Source organism: Aegilops tauschii, chromosome 3, assembly GCF_002575655.3.
Source record: "Aegilops tauschii subsp. strangulata cultivar AL8/78 chromosome 3, Aet v6.0, whole genome shotgun sequence".
Classification (NCBI taxonomy): Eukaryota; Viridiplantae; Streptophyta; class Magnoliopsida; order Poales; family Poaceae; genus Aegilops; species Aegilops tauschii.
In genome coordinates, this window is record NC_053037.3 from 568,802,271 (window position 1) to 568,828,069 (window position 25,799).

Sequence of the window (25,799 nt, forward strand, 5' to 3'; positions counted from 1 at the left end):
CCACCGCCATCCCCGCGCCTGGCCAACGCGTACACGGGCTCCGCCGAGCTCCTCTACGCCCCCTGGAGCCACTCATTAGAGCCAGGAGACACCGCGTCGACCACTATGTTGTCGTCTTCCTCCTCGGGCACCGCCGCCCTCACCATCGATTCCGTTAGTCCCAGGCCCTCCCCGAGCTAGCTTTGCACCACTACCAACTCACTGTGAGCTCCCGCTCCCCCCTCTCCGTTTATTCACGCGCTTCCCGTAGCCGCCACTGCCACCGTCATTGAAGCCCACCGCCACCCGCTCCGTCGCCGCCGTAGCTAGGGCCGCCATCGCCCGCGTCCCAGCACGCCGGAGTGCTCCTAGCGCTGCTAGGAGGCCGCCGAACCCTCCAGCTCCTCTCCCCGCGCCCCCAGCCTCCATTTCCATGTTCGCCTGAACGCCGCCGCCGCATCTGCTCAACACCGCTGCCGTTTTCGGCAGCCCCCGCTCCGGCCGACAGCACTACTTGATGCGGGACCCTCTTCCCGTTCGAACGTGACCCCTCGCGCTCGATTTGGTGGCCTCTAGCCAAATCCCGCAGCCTCCCGTGCGTCGCCGCCGTGTTTGTGGACGGCGGTGACGAACCACCGGCCGCTGCTGACATGGCTGGCCTAGGGTCCACCCCTGGGTCACTGCCAGTGGGTCCCAAGGGCTCATTTGGCCATGTTGACCTGGTCAATTGTGCTGCCCGGGCTGGGTCTAGTCACTGACGTGCAGGCCCCACCGCCTAGTTAACTAAATGTTAATTAATTTAATTAGTTTAGTTTAATATCACACTGACATGTGGGCCCTGCCCCCTTAATTAATCAAAGTTTATATTTAAACAGAGGGATTATCCCTAGACGCTGACATGTGGGCCTTGTCCACTGTTCCAGTGGATAAGGTTGACCCAGTCAGCCTGCTGACTGGGCAACTGGCCCCACTAGTCAGCCTCTGCTGACTGGGCTGTTGACCCAGTCAACTGGGCCCACCGGTCAGTCCCTGTGTGTGCTGACTGGGTACAACTCTGGGTGCACTTAGCATTTATTGTTTTGGATAATTCGAATTTAATAATTAAAATAAATTCAGAAAAATGTTTAAAACTTTGAAATTTCATATAAAATAATGTATAACTCGAATGAAAATAATTTATATATGAAAGTTGCTCAAAAAATGTGACGAATCCGAGTATGCTATCCACTCATCTGTCACATGCCTCTAACATGATGAACATGGATCCTTCCCCTTCGTTTCATTTGTCCGATAACCGCCGAAAGGCAGGAAAACCTTCCCAGATGTTTTCCCGCTCCGTCTGTAATGCGTAGCACTGCAATAGGTCGCCGCTAGCACAACATATTGCCATGTCATGCATCATGATGCATTTGTTTGCTTTATATTTATTGTTTCTTCCCCCTCTTCTCTCCGGTAGACCCCGAGACCGACGCTACTCCCGAGTACGACTACACCTCTGACGTACAGCCACTTGCAGTAAAGCTTCCAGGCAAGCAAAACCCCCTTGATCATCCATATATCGCCCATTCCTTCTCCTCATGCTTGCATTAGATTTTGCTACTGTTGTTCGATAGTTCATACTCTGATGCATAGCCTGCTTTTGTAACCTGCTATTGTTACCTTACCTGTTATCCTATATGCTTAGTATAGGTTGGTTAGTGATCCATCGGAGACTGCTCACCTTGTCCCTGTTGCCCCCGCTGTATTACCGGATGACTCGATCAACGTGATCGAAGTGCTGAGACCCTCACATCACCGACACCCCCTTAGTTGTACGACTCTGCAGAGTTACTATCGAGTGCCGAGGATACCTCGTAACACACTCCTAATGATATCTCTATAGTGTAGCTGATCGGTCGTGGATTACGGAGGGTGATTTCCTCCTTCACCACTCCGACAACGACTCTGTCATGCAACACCTCAAGTGTCAACCCTTCGAGGGTGATTCCTCCAAGGCCACCTTGACAGTTGCATCGAGTGGGAATCGGTGATTCCTCAGATTTCCCCCTTGATGTTATGGACACACGGATACCTTGACTTTACCTCATTTCCTTGTTGAAGTCGGGTCGGCCCAGAGGGGTACCCACGAGAGATACTGGAGTTGGGTTGACCAGGAGGGTACCCGAGAGATAATTACGCGGCACGACTGGCAGTCTTGGCCCTTGCCGTAAGTCCATGCGATGGGGCGACGGGACCACAGATCATGGATCATTGATCGTCTCCGCGCGCTCCCAAGGCACTAACGTGTTTGGATATGTGATCCGAGTAGGCCTCTGGCCTTTTCGCACTAACCACCACGCGGGAATAAGTATGGGCAGTCGGCGTCGTATGATTCTTCTGAAAGCTCACTAACGTCAGGAGTTTAGCGGCACGCGCCGGGGTGGTCCACGTAAGCACCTGCTTTGTATAAAGAGGTAGACAGGACTGATCCCAGCCGTCCTCGCAACGCGCAGGATTGCAAAGGACGATTGGCCCATGACCCTTTCGCATTTAGGATGTAGACCGGCGTGCTGACCTCTCTGTTGAGCCTAGGTAGGACTACGGTGTGTCGATCAACCGGGGTCGGGCATGACCTAGAAAAGTGTGTTCGGCCGGAGTTAATCGAGCGTGTTGGGTAAGTTGGTGCACCCCTATAGCGAAGTATATGATCTATTCGAATAGCCGTGTCCACGGTAACGGACGCTCGGAGTTGTATCCCGATCTATTACAACTAGAACTGGATACTGGAGACACTATATGGATATGATGGCTCCGGGATTGCTTTCTCGCAGGGAGTCGAGGAAGGATCTCTGGGAGTTGCTGCAACATACTTATTACTTACATTATGCTAATCTGCACTCTTCTAATGCTGCAAGATGCTAGTCTTCGATAGGCTAGGTATTCCCTTCTATTCTGACATTTCTGCAGTCTAGTCCAAAGATATAGCCCCATGCCTTTGATACCGATGCATACTTAGTATAGATCTGATGTAAGTCTTGCGAGTACTTTGGATGAGTACTCATGGTTGCTTTGCTACCTCTTTTTCCCTCTACCCGATTGTTGCGATCAGATGACGGAGCCCAGAAGCCAGATGTTCCCGCCAACGACTACTACTATCCCGACGGAGCCTACTACTACGTGGAGACCGCCGACGACCAGGAGTAGTTAGGAGGCTCCCAGGCAGGAGGCATGTGCCTTTTCGATCCAATTATCATTGTTATGCTAGCCTTCTTAAGGCAGACTTGTTTACTTATGTCTGTACTCAAATATTGTTGCTTCCGCTGACTCTTGTGTATTCGAGCCCTCGAGGCCCCTGGCTTGTAATAAAAAGTTTGTATTATTTTATTTGTGTCTAGAGTTGTGTTGTGATATCTTCCCGTGAGTCTCTGATCTCGATCGTGCGCATTTGCGTGTATGATTAGTGCACGATTAAGTCGGGGGCGTCACAAGGCGGGGTGCTGGATCTTGGTCGACACGCCTGTCGCACTGCTCTCTCTTGAGTATGGATTCTCTCCCCAACCTATGGGGTACCGGCTTCTTTCCCCATGGGAACAGCGTGGGTCGTGGTAGGGTTACCCCCGATCTGATCCAACCAAATGTCTCGGCCAGTCTCCCTAGGCCAACCCAACCCGTGGTTCTTCGACTCGGGGAAATAGCAGGGATCCCCCTGGGATCCTCCCTTGCAACCAAACAAAGCCCAAAAGAGCAATAAAGCCTTGAGATATGCAATAACCACACATAGCAAGGGCTATAATTGCAAGTTATCCATGAACAAGGGCATGATTGAGAATCAGAAGAAGGAAAATAGCATACGGTGGTTCCTATAACGAAGGGGCATAATGGTAATCTTGTTCCCGCAACAGTCCAATGGAAGCGATCGATGATTCGCAGCCCCTCCCTCCCTGCCCCCGTGTTCTATAACTCCACGGAATCGCGCTCCACCGCCGGCCGGACACCTCGCGCCGCCGCCGCCTGAGTGCGATCCATGGACGCCGAGGCCGGCGCCGCCGCCGCCCAGCAGCTTCCGGTACGCGCCCCCGCGGCTCCCTCCCTCTCGTCTCCCCCCGCTCTCAACATTTCTCTCCGCATTGCTCGTTGGCGCTGATTGGACCCGACGCGAACCGGGCGGAGCCCTAAATCAGGGCGCTCTCCCGGTTTCTCCTGCGCCTGGAATGGTTCCGGGGGTGAGATGTGGCGGGCCTGATGTGGATCAGGGATTCCGCGGCTCCTACGGAAGATCTTATGTCTTCGTTCATCCATCCATCCATCCATTTCGATTTAATCTTTCCAGGGGTTCGATTGGAATGGGTTCGCTGCAGCTAGCGTTTCGTTCTTTGTTTTAATCTTTCTCGACTAGATTTGGGTTTGGCATTCTTGTTTTTGCTGTGAATGAATGGTATGGGTTAGTGTTCACCACCTTTTGCAGAAGCAAATTATTTTGGGCAAGATTTGATTCTACAAGTGAGGAATGCCATTTCTATGACGAACCAAATGCCTCTGTGGGTTAGCAATCTCTTTGTAATCATAGTGAGGGTCTGATTGCCATCAGTATAGAAGAATGATTAAAAATACAGAGAAGTGGCAGTTTCCATATCTTCAGGCAGGACATTTATTCTTTTTAAGTCCCAGATGATAGAAAAGAAGATTTATGATCTCGCATATTGTAGTTATCAATCAAGGATAACTCATCTGAATCTATACTCTGCCACAAAATGATTTTTTTAACTGCTCTGTCATGCATTTTTTCAGTGGAGGCAGCACTACAGGAATCTACTACTGCTAGCATACCAGAGCTTCGGTGTTGTTTATGGGGACCTAAGCACATCACCTCTGTATGTGTATAAAAGTACATTCTCAGGAAGGCTCCGGCAGTACCAAGATGAACAGACAGTATATGGTGTACTTTCCCTGATATTTTGGACCTTCACACTTGTTCCTTTGCTCAAGTATGTCATTATCGTATTGAGCGCTGATGACAATGGCGAAGGTACACCATAATTCCTTTGTAAGAAGTTGTTTCTCTTTTATGCCTGTCATCGTGAAGTTCATATTGTTGTAGCTGGTTGGCAAATTTCTATAAACATGCTCACATGGAGATCATAATAAATCACCTTATGAACAAAAAATATTTAATCCATTTACACTTTTGTAGGTGGGCCATTTGCTCTGTATTCGCTCCTCTGCAGGCATGCAAAGCTTAGCTTGATTCCGAATCAACAAGCAGCGGATGAGGAGTTATCTACATACTACAGAGATGGGTTCGCAGCTCAGCATGAATCTTCACCCTGGCTAAGAAGGTTTCTAGAGAAGCACAAAATTGTCAAAACTGGACTTCTTGTTGTAGTTCTCTGTGCTGCTAGCATGGTGATCGGTGATGGTGTCCTTACTCCAGCAATCTCAGGTGGATACTACCATCATCTGTTGGTTACCTTCCGTGTCGATGCATGATTCTGATTATTAACCTCTGTGTATGCTTAGCGTGTTTTTTTGTGCTCCTTTCCTTGCAGTCCTGTCATCTATGTCTGGGCTGCAAGTTCGAGCTACTGGTTTACAGGAACGTAAGTACAACTCGTCTCTTTGAAATGTGAACTCGTAAGGCACAGTATTAGACACATGTGCTTGTGTGGAGTATTATGAGATATGGTACATGCACTTCCTTTGGTTATATTTCTGTATTACTACATATTTTGTCATTTGGTTGCACTTGATGTGCTACCCATAGCACATCATGTCTACAGCACGATGCACTGTATGGTGGAAAATTTAAGGTCTACTGTATTGCATATGTGCTGTGAGCAGGTGGCTGTCTCTTCAAATATACATTGTACATATATCTTTAGTTTTCAAATACTAGTCTGTGTATTTCAAAAACATTTTGTGTAATATATCTGGACATTAGATTCTGTTATTGTATAGTCAGATTATGCATCCTTATTTTCCAAACACTTCGTGGGAACTTTGGGCTTATTATATTCTTAGGCTTAACTGCTATAATCGCAATTTATTTCTATACAGGTTCTGTGGTGCTTCTTTCATGCATTGTATTGGTTGGTTTATTTTCCTTGCAACACCGAGGTACTCAGAAGGTAGCATTCATGTTCGCACCAATTGTCATCATCTGGCTCTTTTGCATTGGTGGAATTGGATTGTACAACATAGTTCATTGGAACCCAAACATATACCAAGCAATCTCTCCATATTACATTGTTAAGTTCTTTAGGACAACCGGTACAGATGGCTGGATTGCTCTAGGAGGAATACTACTTTCTATGACAGGTTAGTGACTGTCAACATATACAAGGGGTAAAATTGTGCGTCGCTTGTAACAATTTATGTTTTCTTTCCCCTTACAGGCAGTGAAGCTATGTTTGCTGACCTCGGTCATTTTACAAGTGCATCTGTCAGGGTAAGTTGAACTAGTGATGATCTTCTATCTATTAATTTCTGCAGTGAAAACTTCCCACTGAATGTATAGATCCTTTTATGTTTATAATTATATTTGGGTGTGGTGCTGTGTGACAAAGCAGCCATGAGGAAATAACTCTGGGAAAATATTTTTGCCAAATGCTTTAAGCTTAAAAGCAGCAGAAAAGTTTGTAATATCAAACAGCCTTTCTGTGAAAAGAGATTGATTTAACCTGCATATTTTAAAGAATGGATGACATTTCCCAAAGAACCTAGTTAAGTTCTTTGTTGTGTACCAAAAAATTGTTGCTTTCATCTAATGCTTTTGTGATGCTCTAATCGATTCCATGACGTTAAAGCATTGAAACCGCCTGGATAATACTAATGCCTGTCTTATTATACTCATAATTTACAATTTCTATTTGCTTAAACTATACCTGCCCTACTGGCACACTTTGCTGTTGAACCTGTATCTTTTTGGAGACATAACCTGGGTTTCTCCTTGTTGCAGCTAGCTTTTATTACCATCATATATCCATGTCTTATATTGCAATATATGGGCCAAGCAGCATTTTTATCAAAGAACATGTTTCACACGCGCACAAGTTTTTATGACTCCATCCCAGGTTTTTGAACTTGTCTCTCACTCATCTCCCTCACCTCCGCTCCATCCTCTCTCCAATGTTATTAAAGTTTCAGTTGTCATCCAGGACCTGTATTTTGGCCTGTATTTGTGGTGGCCACTCTTGCTGCAGTTGTTGGAAGCCAGGCTGTCATTTCAGCAACATTCTCTATTGTAAAGCAATGCCATGCTTTGGGATGTTTCCCACGAGTGAAGATTGTTCACACATCGAGGTGGATCCATGGGCAGATATACATTCCTGAAATAAATTGGATCCTTATGGTGCTATGTGTAGCTGTCACAGTTGCATTCGGTGATACAACCCTTATCGGAAATGCCTATGGTAAGCTTGTAATAACAGTTGACGAGATTAAGATCTTTCTTGCACATAGACCTTTTGATTTTTCCAGCATTCTCATTTACTGATAATCTAACCGTTGTCCATGGTTTATAATTTCAGGTATTGCTTGCATGACTGTTATGCTTGTTACAACATTCTTGATGTCATTTATCGTCATCTTTGTTTGGCAAAAGAACATAATATTTGCCTTGTTGTTTCTATTATTCTTCGGATCCATTGAAACCGTGTATCTTTCCTCATCCCTCATGAAGGTTCATCAGGGAGGATGGGTGCCTCTTGTGCTTGCTTTCATATTCATGTCTGTCATGTTCGTTTGGCACTATGGAACAAAGAAGAAGTACCAGTTTGATCTTCAGAACAAAGTGTCAATGAGATCAATCCTGTCTCTAGGTCCAAACCTCGGCATAGTTCGGGTTCCGGGAATTGGACTGATTTACACAGAACTGGTGACTGGTGTGCCTGCCGTCTTCACACATTTTGTCACTAATCTCCCTGCCTTTCATGAAGTCCTAGTGTTTCTTTGTGTTAAGTCAGTACCAGTGCCGTATGTTCAACCAGATGAGCGATACCTTGTTGGTAGGATTGGACCTAAAGCGTATCGGATGTACCGTTGCATTGTCAGGTACGGTTACAAGGATGTGCAGAGAGATGATGAAAATTTTGAGAACATGTTAGTTATGAGCATTGCAAGGTTCATTATGATGGAAGCTGAGGATGTCTCGTCTTCAGCAAGTTATGATATTGCTAACGAGGGAAGAATGGCTGTGATAAGAACCACCGACGATGCTGGCACCCCACTGGGCATGAGAGATCTGGGTGGCCTAGCTGAGTCCATTTCTACCACGAGGAGCAGCAAATCCGAGAGCCTTCGAAGCTTGCAGTCCTCTTATGAGCAGGAATCACCGAGTGCAGGCCGGAGGCGCCGTGTTCGCTTCGAGCTGCCAAATGAGGACGCTATGGATCAGCAGGTGAAAGATGAGTTATTGGCACTCGTGGAGGCGAAACACGCAGGGGTTGCGTATATCATGGGCCATTCTTACATCAAAGCTAGGAGGAGCTCCAATTTCGTGAAGAAGTTTGCGATCGATGTTGCCTACTCTTTCCTCCGGAAGAACTGCAGAGGCCCATCAGTCTCACTGCATATCCCTCATATTAGTCTGATAGAAGTTGGTATGATCTACTATGTGTAGCCTGGTGCTCTTTTGTTCACAATGTGGGCATTCGGTGGCAACAAAGCATGGTGAGTTTGCTAGTCACCGGTTAAAACTGACTAGTTTCCTACTCAGATACCATTTGGATAATGCCTTTTTTTTTGGGGGGGGGGGGGGGGGGGGGGGGGGGGAATCCATGTCATTGCTAAGATGCTTAATGTTTATGTTCCATCCCAAGGGTCATAAAACATCCTTTATGCCATTGTCATCTCCCTCCACTAGTTTCATCTGTCATTATTCCCCTTGCTTTTTGAAGTTATATTGGACATAAATTGTACTGTAAACTTTTGGCTCCCTGGAGCATGTGTTGCTTGGATGAAAAGGTAGCCTGGAAATATACTTTCTAATGTGAAAACATTGAGAAAAAGGTCACCTGCAGATGTTCAGTGCTTTATACATGTGTTAATTCTCATGGTGAAGAAGTAATATTTCTGTGTTCCTGTCCAAAAAGCAAACTAGTTGGAAGTCAAAAAAAAGCAACTATGTTGCCCCTAAATTTGCGTTTCCTCTCACTAAGTACTTTTAGTAAAAATCTGTAGGTATACTATGCTAGGTGCTCAAACAATTATATGTCTCGATATTCTAGAATATTCTAGACTCTGTGACTTTTGTTTCTTGTACCTGAGAACATGTGTTCCCGGTGCCCCTTTTCGACTCGTGATTTCGTAGTCAGATGATTGTCATTTCGGATATTGCTGTTGCTTTTGAAAGTATTGTCATTCTGGCACTGTTTCTTCTTTCTTGAACTGAATTGAAGGTGTCTGATTAGAAATATTTTCCTCCCTTTTCCAGTGCTACCTGTGAAGCCCTATTGCTTTATGTCTGGAGTTCAAGCTGCAATCTCTAGGATGGAATGCTGCACTGCATCTAGCTGTCCAAATGGTCTCAGTTTCAGTCTGGTGGAGATGAAGGCGCTGTGCATGTTAATATCACTTGTCAGCCCTAATAAAACGCCATACTCCTAACAGTGATCGTAGCTTCTTTTTTTTTTTGTTATATTTACTGTTTTACATACTTGTACTTCTTTTGTACTTCTTTTTTGGGAACGATGTGAAGTAAATCGATTTTGTCGCATAAATTTTGCCGCTTTCCCCCTTAATCTGTATAAATTTTGCCGATTTCCCTGTAACCTATCTGCGATGAGAAGCCTAGAATGGTGTCATCCAAATTCCAGTGAAACCATTCACCGTACTGTCTTTTATTCTATCCTTTATTTATAAAGTGTCATGTATACAAAACAAAGCCTCCCCGTGCAAACATATGAAATGCATGCACACAAGTGTGTGACGTACAAGTCTAGCCTTGTATCTTACTGGGAACATCTATATACAACTGCCAACTGAAAGGTCTCGAGAGCTTTGTCGATATGGCACACACATGAACTACATAAGCTCTGCAAAGATGTAAATGTCGACACAAACTTGAGGGAACAGACTGTTAGTAACATGCAGCAAGGCGGCGGAGCATCAAACAGCTGAACCCGCAGCAGCCACCGTCTTGCTGAGCAGCTCACGGAGCGCGCCAGGAGAGGTCACCGGAGGACTGCACTTGAACTCTTGGCACACATGCGCCACCGCTGGCTTCCCCGATGGGCTGCTCCGTGCCATCTGCGCGATGTTCGCGTTGTTGCTCTCCCAGAATGCCATCTCTTCCATGTTGCTGGCATCTATCTGGATCACCTGGAGCAATGAAAGATGTATCCTGCTCAGTAAATGTATAACAGGGGTGCTATGTCAAACATATGATACAACCACTTAGTTCATCACTCACGGTTCTGTTTGGGTCGTATGACGAGAATGCAGCAGCGACCATGTCTTGAAATTCTGGAGATGCTTTATTCCCCACCAGCACTACCTGCTTCCTTGACGGAACAGTGAGCATGTCTGCTGCGCAGCACATCAGTGGCAATGCTATGCCAAGTTCTTTCAGTCTAGTCTCAAAAACCGCCTACAAAGCAGCAAATCCATTTGCAAGCATAAGCAGATATCCTGTCAATGTTACTCATCTCATCTCTGATGGGTCTAGGGCAGGAAAAATGACCATGGTGAAGCATAAACCTTATGGAATGAAACCAAACTACTGCTGTAATGTAGTGCATACAAATGTAAAATAGATAAGTACATACCAGGAGATGTTCAACATTACGTTTGTAGCCTTCAGATTTTGCAGCATCAAATATACTGGACAATCTGACCATGTTGATCGCTGCCATCGAGTTTCCAGAAGGCTCTGCACCATCATAATCTTCTTTAACCCGCAAAAGGACAGAAGGGTCTTCTCCAGGTGTATTGAAATAGCCACCCCCTTGTTTGTCCAAGAACAATTCATCCTGTAAATGTATGTAGTCATGGCAAAGTATTATGCAAGGGGCGTGAAATATAACATCGATGCATTTAACAAGTGTGTTTCACTTGCCTGAATGACTTGCAGCTCGACAGCCCACAGAAGCCACTCTATCTTACCACCATATTCATAGAGATCCAGCAAGGCATTGATTAAGAAGGCATAATCATCTAAAAATCCTGGTGCTTTTGCTGGGCCATTTCGATAACTATGATGCAGCCTTTTTGAGCTTGCATCATAGAGTTTTTCCTTTATAAAGTTTGCTGCCTTTTCTGCAACTTGAAGATATTCTACTGGCTGCAAAAATATCCACAAATATGGGTGGTCAATAAACAAATTTATGACTAGCAACGGTTGGACAGTGAATAAACTTGGTGATGTAAAGCAGGTGAACGCAAAAAATCCAGCACATGGATTCTTCCACTCCGCGCGGAGGGGAGATAGCTTTTTAGACCTGATACAAAGCAACATAAACGGCTACTGCTGCAGAAGAGGTCCACATACAACATCATGGTGCTTTCTTTGTCATGCACGGCGTAACATAATACAGTTTCATTTTAACAGTTTTGAACAGATGTATGGGTCTGCATTCCCAGGGATAGGTTTGAACAATGAAGTCTGGAGTAGAAACGTATGACAAAGACTTGAAGAAAGCAGGGACGGATAAAAGCTCCTGCCATATTGATTGGCTGATCATGCACATAGTCACATAACTAATGACACGAGTTCATGTCAATGACAGAAAATAAAAATGCAATATTCAGAGGATGGAGCACAAAACTTACATCGCATCCTGCTACCGGGAAATAAAATTTGGTTCCAGGTGGTCCTGACTTCAAAATTTGTGAAGCTCTTGCAAAGGCAGATATTGCTAATCCATTCCATGAAACAATAACCTAAAACAAATCATATTTAGTAGATTATTATGTAACCAGATTAAAAACAAGCTGCTGTCAACATGTGGACAAGAACCTTGTCGTCCAAATGTGGTCTTGGCCTTTTTGATCGGACATCAAACAACTTTTGTCTGCATTCCCCCAGGATTCCATAATATTCATCAACAGACTTGCCATACTTCGATGCCATCAATGAACCCGGTTTTCTTTCTATTAACACATTTTTACCACTGAACTCATTGTGAGGATCACTCATCCCCGAAAGGTCACAATTGCCAGATGATTTAACATAGTAGTGGTTCTTGAACAGCTCCGCATTCTCCCCAAGTGTGTCTTCGATCTATGAGACAAATATTAGACAGCTTGAACAATATACCAGAAGTTGAGGCCAATGAATAAATCAACAAATATAAAATATATAGCTGCCCGTGATCCTGGTCTTTGTTTCAGTGGCAGGAGCATATGGTGGCTGGTAGCAACAAGTTGGGCACGCTACAACCTTATAGGGGATCTATCACCAAACATGGTTGACAGTTTAGCGATAGGCTTTGTACTGACGTTTTTAGTGACTTGACAGCCTGTTGATTTTAGTTTATTCAAACTTTGGTGACCTTCTAATAAATTGAGTTGTGTGCATCTTCAGCTGCAGAGTCTGTGTGAGTTATTCTTCTATTTTGAATGAAATATAGTACTCCCTCCATTCCCTTATACAAGGCCACAAACTCAAATTACAGGTACCTAGGTAAAATTTAATGACTACTTTACAAGCCAACTTTTCTTCTTGTTATCTGGAATCATTAATACGTCTGCATGCATGCAAGGAAGGAATGAGAAGGAAGTAGCACACTGTCATTATGACTACATGCATGCAAGTATTAAACAAGTTGCTACTACGAGAAAACATCATTAAATTTTGCCTCGGTTACTGTTAGTGGCCTTGTATAGATGCAAAATGTATTTTTCATAGTGGCCTTGTATAAGGGAATGGAGGGAGTAGAACTATTCAATAATTCTGCATAGCAGATAGCACCAAGTAGGTACCAACTACATGAGAACAGCTTACATAAAATTATTGATTATTAGGAGGTAGGCATCAGACTAGCCGGTCTTTAGAGCCGGTATGTATAAGACTAGGCAATTGCTACAGATTCCAATCGCTAATGGTATGACTTGAGTCCTATTTGTAAGTACATTTATTGTGGAACAAGAGCAGAGAAGACTATAATTGTCTTCTCAACTTGGATTATCATCTAGCTGAAGTGCAAGCCTGTGTAAAGAGCTCCAATATGTATAAAGTTTTTTCGAGAAACTAGCAAGAGTGTATAAAGTGGCTACGATGTAAACTCAAAGTCAACAGCAGGTGGACTTACATGATGGCATGCGACAGTTCAAACTTAAAGGCCATTTTATAAGGAGCGGGCAGGGGTATGCATTAAATCGGCGAATAAATAGAAAAGGCTTACATATGCACTACTAAGCATGTACCTCTTGACTTGTCCACACGTAGAAAGAACCCTCTTTTTTTCGTGGAGCACCTTCATATTCTGCACTGTCAGCATCTTCTGCTGAGAAAATTTCACCATCTTCCCCAATCATGTCTCTCCTCAAGTAATCAAGTATATCACGTGCAACTGAAGAATAATACTCATCTCCCGTGATAACATATGTATCCAAGTATACATTGGCTATCTGTCCCTGGTCGTACAGCATCTTCTCAAAATGTGGAACTGCACACACAGAGAAGATATAAGAGATGAATTCTGCAAATACGTGAAAAAAATGTCTCCTTGAGCTTAAAGTGAACTTACCATGCCAGCACTCATCCACACTATATCTATGAAAGCCACCTCCAACATGGTCATGAACTCCACCTCTAGCCATACATTGCAGTGTATGAGTTACCATCTTCATTATGTTTTGGGCTTCACTCTCCTGCCTAGCTTCCATGTGTTTCCGGAATTTATAGAGCATTATGCAATCTTCAACGGGTCTTGGAAACTTGGGAGCAGAGCCAAATCCACCAAACTTTGGGTCGTAACTGCTTGCTAACTGCATGGATATAAGGTGCAGGGTTATTAAGGCAAATAAGCTAGCTAGTTAAGAAAAATTAAAATCTGAAAAAGGTAAGTGAGATCCTGATAGGCTATGACTAAGCTAGTGGCACTGAGTTAAGGATGTTTAGTGCCCTAATAAGACGTGAAATAAATCAGGAACCAGGATACGCCATCCAGGAAAAATGCAGTTTAGCTACTGCACTGTTATTAACTCAATCGAGCAATCAGTTCACTCAGTCAGTCTCGCCAGCTGTTCGTGTAGAAGTTCATAGTAGTAGCATACAGAAAAATAAAGTTGGAGTACTTCTCAAACCTTTTCAACACATTGATCTACATAAAGAACAGCCACATCATTTGGCACATCTTGAAAGTTAGCCTTGGCAGATAATGCATCTCTAAGTTGCTCGATGACCACATTTCCTGACTTCTCAAGAGCATCACGTTTAGTATCCCAGGCTTCCTTGACCTTCCTGAAGAGAAGTTATGAGCACAACTGTCAAATCATGTATGAGTGATCAACTTCAGAAATGAGGTATTTGAGCTGATACCTTAAAATAGTCTTGAACCCAGGTCTTCCATACTTATCATCTGGTGGAAAGTATGTACCGCCCATCAAAGGTTTTAAGTTGGGTGATAAAAAGACGGTCAAAGGCCAACCACCACCTCCGTACAGCGCTGACACATATGTCATATAAACCTAAAGAAGGTGACAGTGTCGTCAATCAAGAACTGGTGTAAGTCAAAATCACTCAAAAGTGTGACAATACAAAAACAGGAAAACAAAGCCTGCGATCCACAAGAAACAGCATATTTTTTTTTTACATTTGATCACTAGAAAGCAGAGTACCTTGTCAACATCTGGCCGCTCTTCACGATCCACCTGTCAAAACTAATAATCAGAAAGAAGAATTGCAGTTACATTGCATGTGCATAACTTCCACACACCGAAAGACATGTAATGAGTGGGAAGTAAAACAATTAGCAACTAGTGCTTATAAACACGACACTACCTTGATGCTAACAAACCAATCATTTAGAATCTTAGCAACTTCTTCATTCTCAAAAGACTCCACCTCCATTACATGACACCTTTAACATTCAGCCAATAATAAAAACTGCGGTTAACATCTTTATACTGTGCAAATAAGTCACGAGAAACACAAAGAACGAGAGATGCTAAAGACAACTCACCAATGGCATGTACTATAGCCAACTTCACGGACACATCCACATTTCCCATGCAGCAAAAGAAGGATGTTAAGATAGAACAAAGGACTAACTAATTTTGGATTACACAAGTCAAAAGTTTGGATTCCACTGAAATGAAATAGACGAATTTGACTGAATCTAGCTCTAGTTTGAACTTGGCAACACCCATCCATTACAGAACTATTAATTGGAAATTTTACAGAGCCGGATTGGCAGCCATTCCTCTGCCCCGAACTATAGCACCAGCAGTTGGTAATTGATCTAACACAATTGTTCACGAAAATACCACATCAAAGGAATCAGTCCACTACGCAACGGTATCATAATTGTCCCATAATCCAATCGATTATATCGGTATTAAATGAAGCACTAGAGTATACTCGTATTTTGGAGAGTGCATTACTTGACAGAAAGATGGGGATGTCCAATTTGCGAGCCTTCTCGAAAGCCTCATCTCCCCAAGGATACCAGTCAACCTGCATATGGAATCAGTAAGTATGCCAGTTCAGTAGTGGTACCTATAATCCACGGAATCCAAAATCCACTGGAGAGCGAAAGGCAAGCAAACATTTGTCTCGGCTAGCTGTTCCAGAAGGATCTGAATTTTCAGGATAAACTCGCAACATAGCTCGACAACGTCTGTAGCCGAGCACTCCTCAGTCACACGCAGCCGAAAAACACAGTAAGTGCTCCCCGAACAGGCGGACGCGAAGGAGCACGCGCGCGACCGCAAGGTGCTCGGCGGAATCCCCCCGCGGGGGAGGGGAACCCACGGCGCGAGCGCGAGCAGACGGAAGCAGAGCCTCGGTGGGGTGGAGTGGAGTGGAGGGATCGCTCACCGGGTTGTGCGCGTGCTGCAGCAGGTACGGGCTGTGCTCGGCGGCGAGGCGGTTCGGCTTCCGGCCGCCGCCGGGCGCGGCGGAGGAGGAGGACATGGCGGCGGCGACGAAGCGGAGGGGCGAAAGGGAGGAGCTAGCGGCGGCGGCGAGGCGGTGGCGGAGGAGACGCGTGGAGAGCATGGGAGGGGGGTGGAGGGGCGGGGGGAGGAGGCAGGATATGACCCGGGCGAGAGCGGCGGGCGGCGCCATGCGTCCTCTGCTTAGCGGCGACACGTCCACGCCCCACAGCGGCAGGTCGGCCTGCCAGGCCACGGTGTCACTGCGCTCTGGGCCCACCACCGCTCGTCAAAACGATGGTACTGCTACATCGCGAGAGCTATGCCTCGCCTATTGCGAGTGCTAAGTTTTTTCTTTATATGCATGTGAACATTTTAGCAGAGCAGCAAGGCCGGAGAGCCAGATGCGAGCCTTTCGTGTAACTCTTGTTGGAATATTAGGCAAGTTCATGATTAATTCCAGTAAATAATTCATTACTAGAAGAGATACTGGCATGCAAAAATCTAGCAAACTAGAAGAACAGCAAGACATGCATAATAGCAGCAAACACGTAACAATAGCAGTAGAAACAGACATGAACAGAGGATGTTGGACGTATTGATCGTTAGCTATTATGGGTGCGACAGGGTTGATGACGATGTTGGCAACGATCTGCTGCTGACGGCGATGAATACGACGATGAGTAGCACCGCCCGACTTGGACGGAAGACGACCCGTGATGACGAATTTGAGCAGTCGCGCACAGCGCTTCCCAAAAACCTAATTCGTCCTCTCCCGGTGCAGGATCGCAAAGACGAACGGTTCCGGAGACCTGCTCTCCACGCGCCGATGCACGCCGGCGTTTGGGATGGAGTAGACTACGATGGCGGCGCGAGTTGTGAGATGAGGCAAAACCCTAGGTGTTTTTCGGTGTGTCTCTGGCCGCAGCCGGTAGCTGTATATATATTAGGACCAGAGGCGGTATTGTGTCGCGACCACAATCTCAAACCGACTCGGTTTCTAATTCGTATACTTACCGGACAAGAAATCAAAAACTTGTCTGCCAAGACATAAAAATAAAACGGCAAAAGGAAGCTGCGCTCCTGCAAGGAGACGGACCGGATTTCGGCGGACCATTCACGCGCATGTACGCCTCGCCTCGCCTCGCCAGGCCAGGCGAGGCGAGCGAGCGCGCGCGTGTGGTTTTCCCTTTCTCTTCTCGCACACCACTTAGAGTGGTGGAGAGAACCCACTATATAAAGAGGTCCAACTCTTCTTCAACTTCCAAGGTGGGACTAAACTTAGCACCACCACTTGCCATTTTACACATGGGCTTTGAGATTTCAGAAATTGCTATGGGCCTAGCCCATTAATTCTAACAATCCCCCACCAGATCTGAAATACCCATTTAGAGATTTGCCTTCTCTCACCACTTGTTTAATATACCAGTGTTTCAGCAGAGACTGTTAAGTTGAACTTCTACCTAGAACTTTAAGCTACATCCATTCACAACTTGACAATGGACTATGCCTTGAATTGCTAGTTTTGTGTGAACAGGTTTCACTCAAAGTCTTAACCAGTACCTGACCGCCAGTAGGCTACCCCGCGGTTTGGAGCTTATACGTCATACTCCCTGGTCTCTTCGTGAGCTTACTAGAGATCACCCAAACCTCATAGACTGCGACGTTTACAGTCATAACTCATATAGGTGTGTTCTTTCAAGACTGCTCTGTAGGACAGCATCTTTGCTAATTATAGCCAATAGAACCACATTAAGGCATGTTGCCAACCTGCCTTACAGATCTGAGCCTTACAGCTCTGAGAGTTTTGCATCTTCACTTGGAGACGATCATAAGTTATTACTCTCCTCAGTTAACCAATAGCTTGTTCTTCCCAGATCCTAATTCACGGGATCTCCGATCACAAAGGTTGGGTTACTACTATGGTGTAACATCTATGGGTCTCATACCCATCTCCCTCGATGCAATATCTATCACATTTCGTGATAGTCCCTTTGTAAAGGGATCTGCCAGGTTTTTGTCTGTTTGTATATACGTAACAGTTATTACTCCGGAGTTTCTCAACTTCCTGACAGACTTCAAACGTCTTTTCACGTGTCTTGATGACTTTGCATTATCTTTAGAATTGTTCACTTTAGCGATAACCGTTTGGTTATCACAATTCATAAGAATAGCCGGTACAGGTTTTTCAACAACCGGCAAGTCCATCAAGAGCTCACGCAGCCATTCTGCCTCAACAGTAGCTGTGTCCAAAGCAGTTAATTCTGCTTCCATAGTTGACCTCGTCAATATGGTTTGCTTGCAAGACCTCCATGACACTGCGCCACCACCATGAGTAAATACATACCCACTTGTTGCGTAAAGTACATCAACATCGGAGATCCAATTTGAATCACTATATCCTTCTAGCACAGCAGGATGCCCTGAATAAGTAATTCCGTAACTCATAGTACCTCTCAGATAGCGCAAGACCCTTTCTAGTGCATGCCAATGATCATCACCCGGGTTGGACATGAACCTACTCAGTTTGCTCACAGCAAAAGAGATATCTGGTCTTGTAGCGCTAGCTAAGTACATGAGTGAACCGACAATTTGAGAGTATCTTAATTGATCTCTCGTTTCTTTCTTGTTCTTTCTGAGTGTCACGCTGGGATCATAAGGTGTTGGAGAAGGCTTGCTATCCATAAAACCGAATCGGTTCAAGACCTTCTCAACGTAGTGAGATTGCGTTAATGTAATCCCACTCTCATCCTTAATAAGTTTGATGTTTAGAATTACATCGGCTTCTCCCAGATCTTTCATGTCAAAACTTTTTGATAGAAAAGACTTGACCTCATTAATTGCATTAATGTTTGTACCAAAGATCAGTATGTCGTCCACATACAAACATAATATGACACTATTGCCCCCACCATTGCGATAGTAAACACACCTATCAGCCTCGTTAATGACAAATCCTGCAGAAGTCAGAGTTCTTTCAAACTTCTCATGCCATTGCTTAGGTGCCTGTTTCAGACCATACAAAGATTTTAACAACTTGCACACCTTTCTCTCTTCACCCTTTACCACAAACCCGTCAGGCTGATCCATATAGATCTCCTCTTCCAACTCTCCATTGAGAAAAGCTGTCTTTACATCCATTTGATGAATGATAAGACCATAAGAGGCAGCCAAGGAAAGTAACACTCGAATGGTGGTCATTCTAGCAACGGGTGAATAGGTGTCAAAGTAATCTTCGCCTTCTTTCTGAGTGTAGCCCTTGGCCACTAGCCGCGCCTTGTACTTATCAATAGTACCATCAGGCTTTAGCTTCTTTTTGAACACCCACTTACAGCCCACAGGTTTACAACCATATGGTCTATCAGTTAGTTCCCAAGTTCCATTAGAAAGAATTGAGTCCATCTCATTATGAACAGCTTCTTTCCAATCATCTACATCCGGAGATGCATATGCTTCTGCAATCGTCTTGGGTGTGTCGTCCACAAGGTATACAATGAAATCATCACCAAAGGATTTTGCAATCCTTTGTCTCTTGTTCCTTCTAGGAACTTCATTGTTATCCTTCTCAAGGACTTCCTCATGTGATTGTTCGAAATATTCATCAGTTGTACTAGATTCAGGAATTATCTCAGAAGAAAATCTAGCAATGCTATGCATATCTTTCATAGGAAATATGTTCTCAAAAAATGTTGCATCACGAGATTCCATTATAGTATCAACATGCATATCAGGTACTTCAGACTTTACCACTAAAAACCTATAAGCAATGCTCCGTTGAGCATACCCTAGAAAGACACAATCCACTGTCTTTGGTCCAAGTTTGCGTTTCTTAGGAATAGGAATATTGACCTTTGCTAAACATCCCCAAGTGCGCAAATAAGGAAGTGATGGTTTTCTCCCAACCCACTCCTCATAAGGGGTTTTCTCTTTATTATTGTTGGGAACTCTATTCAGGACATGACATGAAGTCAATAGAGCCTCCCCCCACCATGCCTTAGATAAACCAGCAGTGTCTAACATGGCATTCACCAAGTCAGTCAATGTGCGGTTTTTCCTCTCGGCCACTCCATTTGATTGAGGTGAATAGGGAGGCGTCCTCTCATGAATAATACCATGTTCCTCAAAAAATTCATCAAAAACTTTTGGAAAATACTCTCCACCACGATCGGACCTAAGACGCTTGATCTTTCTCTCTAGTTGATTTTCAACTTCAGCTTTATAGATTTTAAAGTAGTCTAACGCTTCATCTTTAGTTTGCAACAAATAAACATAGCAAAATCTAGTCGCATCATCAATCAAAGTCATGAAATATCTCTTTCCACCTTTTGTCAACACACCATTCATCTCACAAAGATCAGAATGTATGAGTTCTAGAGGTGCCAAGTTTCTCTCCTCGGCAGCCTTATGAGGCTTTCGAGGTTGCTTAGATTGCACACAACTATGGCACTTAGAACCTTTGGCAACTGTGAAGTTCGGAATTAAACTCATGCTGGATAGCCGAGACATTAAACCAAAATTAATATGACATAAACGAGAGTGCCAAATACTTGCATCATCATTAACACTAGCACAAATTTGGTTTATTGACTTATTGCAAAAATCTGAAAGAGAAAAGCGGAACAAGCCTCCGCACTCATAGCCTTTTCCTATAAATTGTCCAAATCTTGACACGATTACATTATTGGACTCTAAAACTACCTTAAATCCATCTCGACATAGAAGGGAGCCGCTAACTAGATTCTTGTTCATAGTAGGGACATGCTGCACGTTCCTTAGTTGCACGATCTTTCCCGAAGTAAACTTCAGATCCACCGTGCCAATGCCACGAACAGAAGCATGTGACCCATTCCCCATTAGGACGGAAGAATCCCTTGCGACCTGATAAGAAGTAAACAGGGAGATGTCAGCACACACATGAACGTTAGCACCCGAATCAATCCACCACGAAGATGATTGAAATACTGAAAGCACAATAGGTAAATTACCATACCCATCAGTATTGCTAGCGGTCACCATGTTGACAGTCTTGGAGCTTGTTTTCCCTCTGCGGTCTGCACGTTCAGGGCATTCCTTGGAAAAGTGTCCAGGCTTCCCACAGGCGTAGCACTCTAGCTCAGCCTTGTTGAACTTCTTCTTCTTGAAGGTAGTAGTCTTGGTAGGCTTGTTGAAAACAGGTTTGTTCTTCTCTTTGTTCTTGTTCTGTGGGTACCTCTGCACCATGTTAGCAGTAGGCTGAACCTCACCTCCTTTTTCAGTAGTATCTTTAGCCCGAGCTTTTTCCTCAACATCAAGAGATGCAATCAGATTTTCAACTGATATCTCCTGTCTCTTATGCTTCAGAGTTGTGGCGAAATTCCTCCATGAAGGAGGCAACTTTGCAATCATGCACCCAGCCACGAATTTGTCGGGTAGAACACATTTAAGGAGTTCAAGTTCCTTCACAATGCACTGTATCTCATGAGCTTGTTCAACCACAGAACGGTTATTCACCATCTTGTAGTCATGAAAACTCTCCATGATGTACAGTTCACTGCCTGCATCTGTTGCTCCGAATTTTGCATTCAGTGCATCCCACAGAATCTTTCCGTCATTTATGTGCATGTACACATCACACAGACGGTCAGCAAGAACACTCAGAATGCATCCCACAAACATAGTATTGGCTTCCTGGAATTTTCTCCGATCTTCGTTGGTCATTCCCTCTGGAGCACCAACACTAGCATGGAAAACTTTCAGAGCAGTAAGCCAGAGCGTGGTCTTCACCTGCCACCTCTTAAAGTGCACACCGGTAAACTTATCCGGCCTCAGTGCATCAGCGAATCCAGCCATAGTTAACTCAGGAAATTGCCTATAATTAGGTTTTTGGATTGTTGGAATATTAGGCAAGTTCATGATTAATTCCAGTAAATAATTCATGACTAGAAGAGATACTAGCATGCAAAAATCTAGCAAACTAGAAGAACAGCAAGACATGCATAACAGCAGCAAACACGTAACAATAGCTGTAGAAACAGACATGAACAGAGGATGTTGGACGTACTGATCGTTAGCTATTATGGGTGCGACAGGGTTGATGACGATGTTGGCAACGATCTGCTGCTGACGGCGATGAATACGACGATGAGTAGCACCGCCCGACTTGGACGGAAGACGACCCGTGATGACGAATTTGAGTACTCGCGCACAGCGCTTCCCAAAAACCTAATTCGTCCTCTCCCGGTGCAGGATCGCAAAGACGAACGGTTCCGGAGACCTGCTCTCCCACGCGCCGATGCACGCCGGCGTTTGGGATGGAGTAGACTACGATGGCGGCGCGAGTTGTGAGATGAGGCAAAACCCTAGGTGTTTTTCGGTGTGTCTCTGGCCGCAGCCGGTAGCTGTATATATATTAGGACCAGAGGCGGTATTGTGTCGCGACCACAATCCCAAACCGACTCGGTTTCTAATTCGTATACTTACCGGACAAGAAATCAAAAACTTGTCTGCCAAGACATAAAAATAAAACGGCAAAAGGAAGCTGCGCTCCTGCAAGGAGACGGACCGGATTTCGGCGGACCATTCACGCGCATGTCGCAAGTACGCCTCGCCTCGCCACGGCACGGCCCGGCCAGGCCAGGCCAGGCGAGGCGAGCGAGCGCGCGCGTGTGGTTTTCCCTTTCTCTTCTCACACACCACTTAGAGTGGTGGAGAGAACCCACTATATAAAGAGGTCCAACTCTTCTTCAACTTCCAAGGTGGGACTAAACTTAGCACCACCACTTGCCATTTTACGCATGGGCTTTGAGATTTCAGAAATTGCTATGGGCCTAGCCCATTAATTCTAACAATCCCCCACCAGATCTCAAATACCCATTTAGAGATTTGCCTTCTCTCACCACTTGTTTAATATATCAGTGTTTCAGCAGAGACTGTTAAGTTGAACTTCTGCCTAGAACTTTAAGCTACATCCATTCACAACTTGACAATGGACTATGCCTTGAATTTGCTAGTTTTGTGTGAACAGGTTTCACTCAAAGTCTTAACCAGTACCTGACCGCCAGTAGGCTACCCCGCGGTTTGGAGATTATACGTCATACTCCCTGGTCTCTTCGTGAGCTTACTAGAGATCACCCAAACCTCATAGACTGCGACGTTTACAGTCAGAACTCATATAGGTGTGTTCTTTCAAGACTGCTCTGTAGGACAGCATCTTTGCTAATTATAGCCAATAGAACCACATTAAGGCATGTTGCCAACCTGCCTTACAGATCTGAGCCTTACAGCTCTGAGAGTTTTGCATCTTCACTTGGAGACGATCATAAGTTATTACTCTCCTCAGTTAACCAATAGCTTGTTCTTCCCAGATCCTAATTCACGGGATCTCCGATCACAAAGGTTGGGTTACTACTATGGTGTAACATCTATGGGTCTCATACCCATCTCCCTCGATGCAATATCTATCACATTTCGTGATAGTCCCTTTGTAAAGGGATCTGCCAGGTTTTTGTCTGTTTGTATATACGTAACAGTTATTACTCCGGAGTTTCTCAACTTCCTGACAGACTTCAAACGTCTTTTCACGTGTCTTGATGACTTTGCATTATCTTTAGAATTGTTCACTTTAGCGATAACCGTTTGGTTATCACAATTCATAAGAATAGCCGGTACAGGTTTTTCAACAACCGGCAAGTCCATCAAGAGCTCACGCAGCCATTCTGCCTCAACAGTAGCTGTGTCCAAAGCAGTTAATTCTGCTTCCATAGTTGACCTCGTCAATATGGTTTGCTTGCAAGACCTCCATGACACTGCGCCACCACCATGAGTAAATACATACCCACTTGTTGCGTAAAGTACATCAACATCGGAGATCCAATTTGAATCACTATATCCTTCTAGCACAGCAGGATGCCCTGAATAAGTAATTCCGTAACTCATAGTACCTCTCAGATAGCGCAAGACCCTTTCTAGTGCATGCCAATGATCATCACCCGGGTTGGACATGAACCTACTCAGTTTGCTCACAGCAAAAGAGATATCTGGTCTTGTAGCGCTAGCTAAGTACATGAGTGAACCGACAATTTGAGAGTATCTTAATTGATCTCTCGTTTCTTTCTTGTTCTTTCTGAGTGTCACGCTGGGATCATAAGGTGTTGGAGAAGGCTTGCTATCCATAAAACCGAATCGGTTCAAGACCTTCTCAACGTAGTGAGATTGCGTTAATGTAATCCCACTCTCATCCTTAATAAGTTTGATGTTTAGAATTACATCGGCTTCTCCCAGATCTTTCATGTCAAAACTTTTTGATAGAAAAGACTTGACCTCATTAATTGCATTAATGTTTGTACCAAAGATCAGTATGTCGTCCACATACAAACATAATATGACACTATTGCCCCCACCATTGCGGTAGTAAACACACCTATCAGCCTCGTTAATGACAAATCCTGCAGAAGTCAGAGTTCTTTCAAACTTCTCATGCCATTGCTTAGGTGCCTGTTTCAGACCATACAAAGATTTTAACAACTTGCACACCTTTCTCTCTTCACCCTTTACCACAAACCCGTCAGGCTGATCCATATAGATCTCCTCTTCCAACTCTCCATTGAGAAAAGCTATCTTTACATCCATTTGATGAATGATAAGACCATAAGAGGCAGCCAAGGAAAGTAACACTCGAATGGTGGTCATTCTAGCAACGGGTGAATAGGTGTCAAAGTAATCTTCGCCTTCTTTCTGAGTGTAGCCCTTGGCCACTAGCCGCGCCTTGTACTTATCAATAGTACCATCAGGCTTTAGCTTCTTTTTGAACACCCACTTACAGCCCACAGGTTTACAACCATATGGTCTATCAGTTAGTTCCCAAGTTCCATTAGAAAGAATTGAGTCCATCTCATTATGAACAGCTTCTTTCCAATCATCTACATCCGGAGATGCATATGCTTCTGCAATCGTCTTGGGTGTGTCGTCCACAAGGTATACAATGAAATCATCACCAAAGGATTTTGCAATCCTTTGTCTCTTGTTCCTTCTAGGAACTTCATTGTTATCCTTCTCAAGGACTTCCTCATGTGATTGTTCGAAATATTCATCAGTTGTACTAGATTCAGGAATTATCTCAGAAGAAAATCTAGCAATGCTATGCATATCTTTCATAGGAAATATGTTCTCAAAAAATGTTGCATCACGAGATTCCATTATAGTATCAACATGCATATCAGGTACTTCAGACTTTACCACTAAAAACCTATAAGCAATGCTCCGTTGAGCATACCCTAGAAAGACACAATCCACTGTCTTTGGTCCAAGTTTGCGTTTCTTAGGAATAGGAATATTGACCTTTGCTAAACATCCCCAAGTGCGCAAATAAGGAAGTGATGGTTTTCTCCCAACCCACTCCTCATAAGGGGTTTTCTCTTTATTATTGTTGGGAACTCTATTCAGGACATGACATGAAGTCAATAGAGCCTCCCCCCACCATGCCTTAGATAAACCAGCAGTGTCTAACATGGCATTCACCAAGTCAGTCAATGTGCGGTTTTTCCTCTCGGCCACTCCATTTGATTGAGGTGAATAGGGAGGCGTCCTCTCATGAATAATACCATGTTCCTCAAAAAATTCATCAAAAACTTTTGGAAAATACTCTCCACCACGATCGGACCTAAGACGCTTGATCTTTCTCTCTAGTTGATTTTCAACTTCAGCTTTATAGATTTTAAAGTAGTCTAACGCTTCATCTTTAGTTTGCAACAAATAAACATAGCAAAATCTAGTCGCATCATCAATCAAAGTCATGAAATATCTCTTTCCACCTTTTGTCAACACACCAT

At 44.4% G+C, this 25,799-nt stretch overlaps 2 protein-coding genes across 2 annotated transcripts; one reads left to right on the forward strand and one right to left on the reverse strand.

Moving 5' to 3' along the window:
* Positions 1-3,853: 3,853 nt before the first annotated feature.
* Positions 3,854-9,674, forward strand: LOC109750457 (probable potassium transporter 2). The gene is made up of 10 exons (XM_020309417.3): positions 3,854-4,024; positions 4,747-4,984; positions 5,150-5,398; positions 5,505-5,555; positions 6,013-6,273; positions 6,351-6,403; positions 6,914-7,028; positions 7,113-7,367; positions 7,485-8,625; positions 9,389-9,674. Exons 1-9 carry the CDS (start codon positions 3,983-3,985, stop codon positions 8,573-8,575), a joined length of 2,355 nt encoding a protein of 784 aa, XP_020165006.1. The 5' UTR covers positions 3,854-3,982; the 3' UTR covers positions 8,576-8,625; positions 9,389-9,674.
* An 81-nt stretch (positions 9,675-9,755) lies between these two features.
* Positions 9,756-16,325, reverse strand: LOC109750456 (uncharacterized). Its single transcript, XM_020309416.4, has 15 exons — positions 15,938-16,325; positions 15,502-15,574; positions 15,081-15,102; positions 14,900-14,978; positions 14,737-14,769; positions 14,438-14,586; positions 14,203-14,359; positions 13,644-13,884; positions 13,321-13,562; positions 11,912-12,175; positions 11,725-11,835; positions 11,012-11,236; positions 10,722-10,925; positions 10,367-10,543; positions 9,756-10,275 (listed from the first exon to the last, which is right to left on the reverse strand). Exons 1-15 carry the CDS (start codon positions 16,184-16,186, stop codon positions 10,063-10,065), a joined length of 2,439 nt encoding a protein of 812 aa, XP_020165005.3. The 5' UTR covers positions 16,187-16,325; the 3' UTR covers positions 9,756-10,062.
* Positions 16,326-25,799: the final 9,474 nt, after the last annotated feature.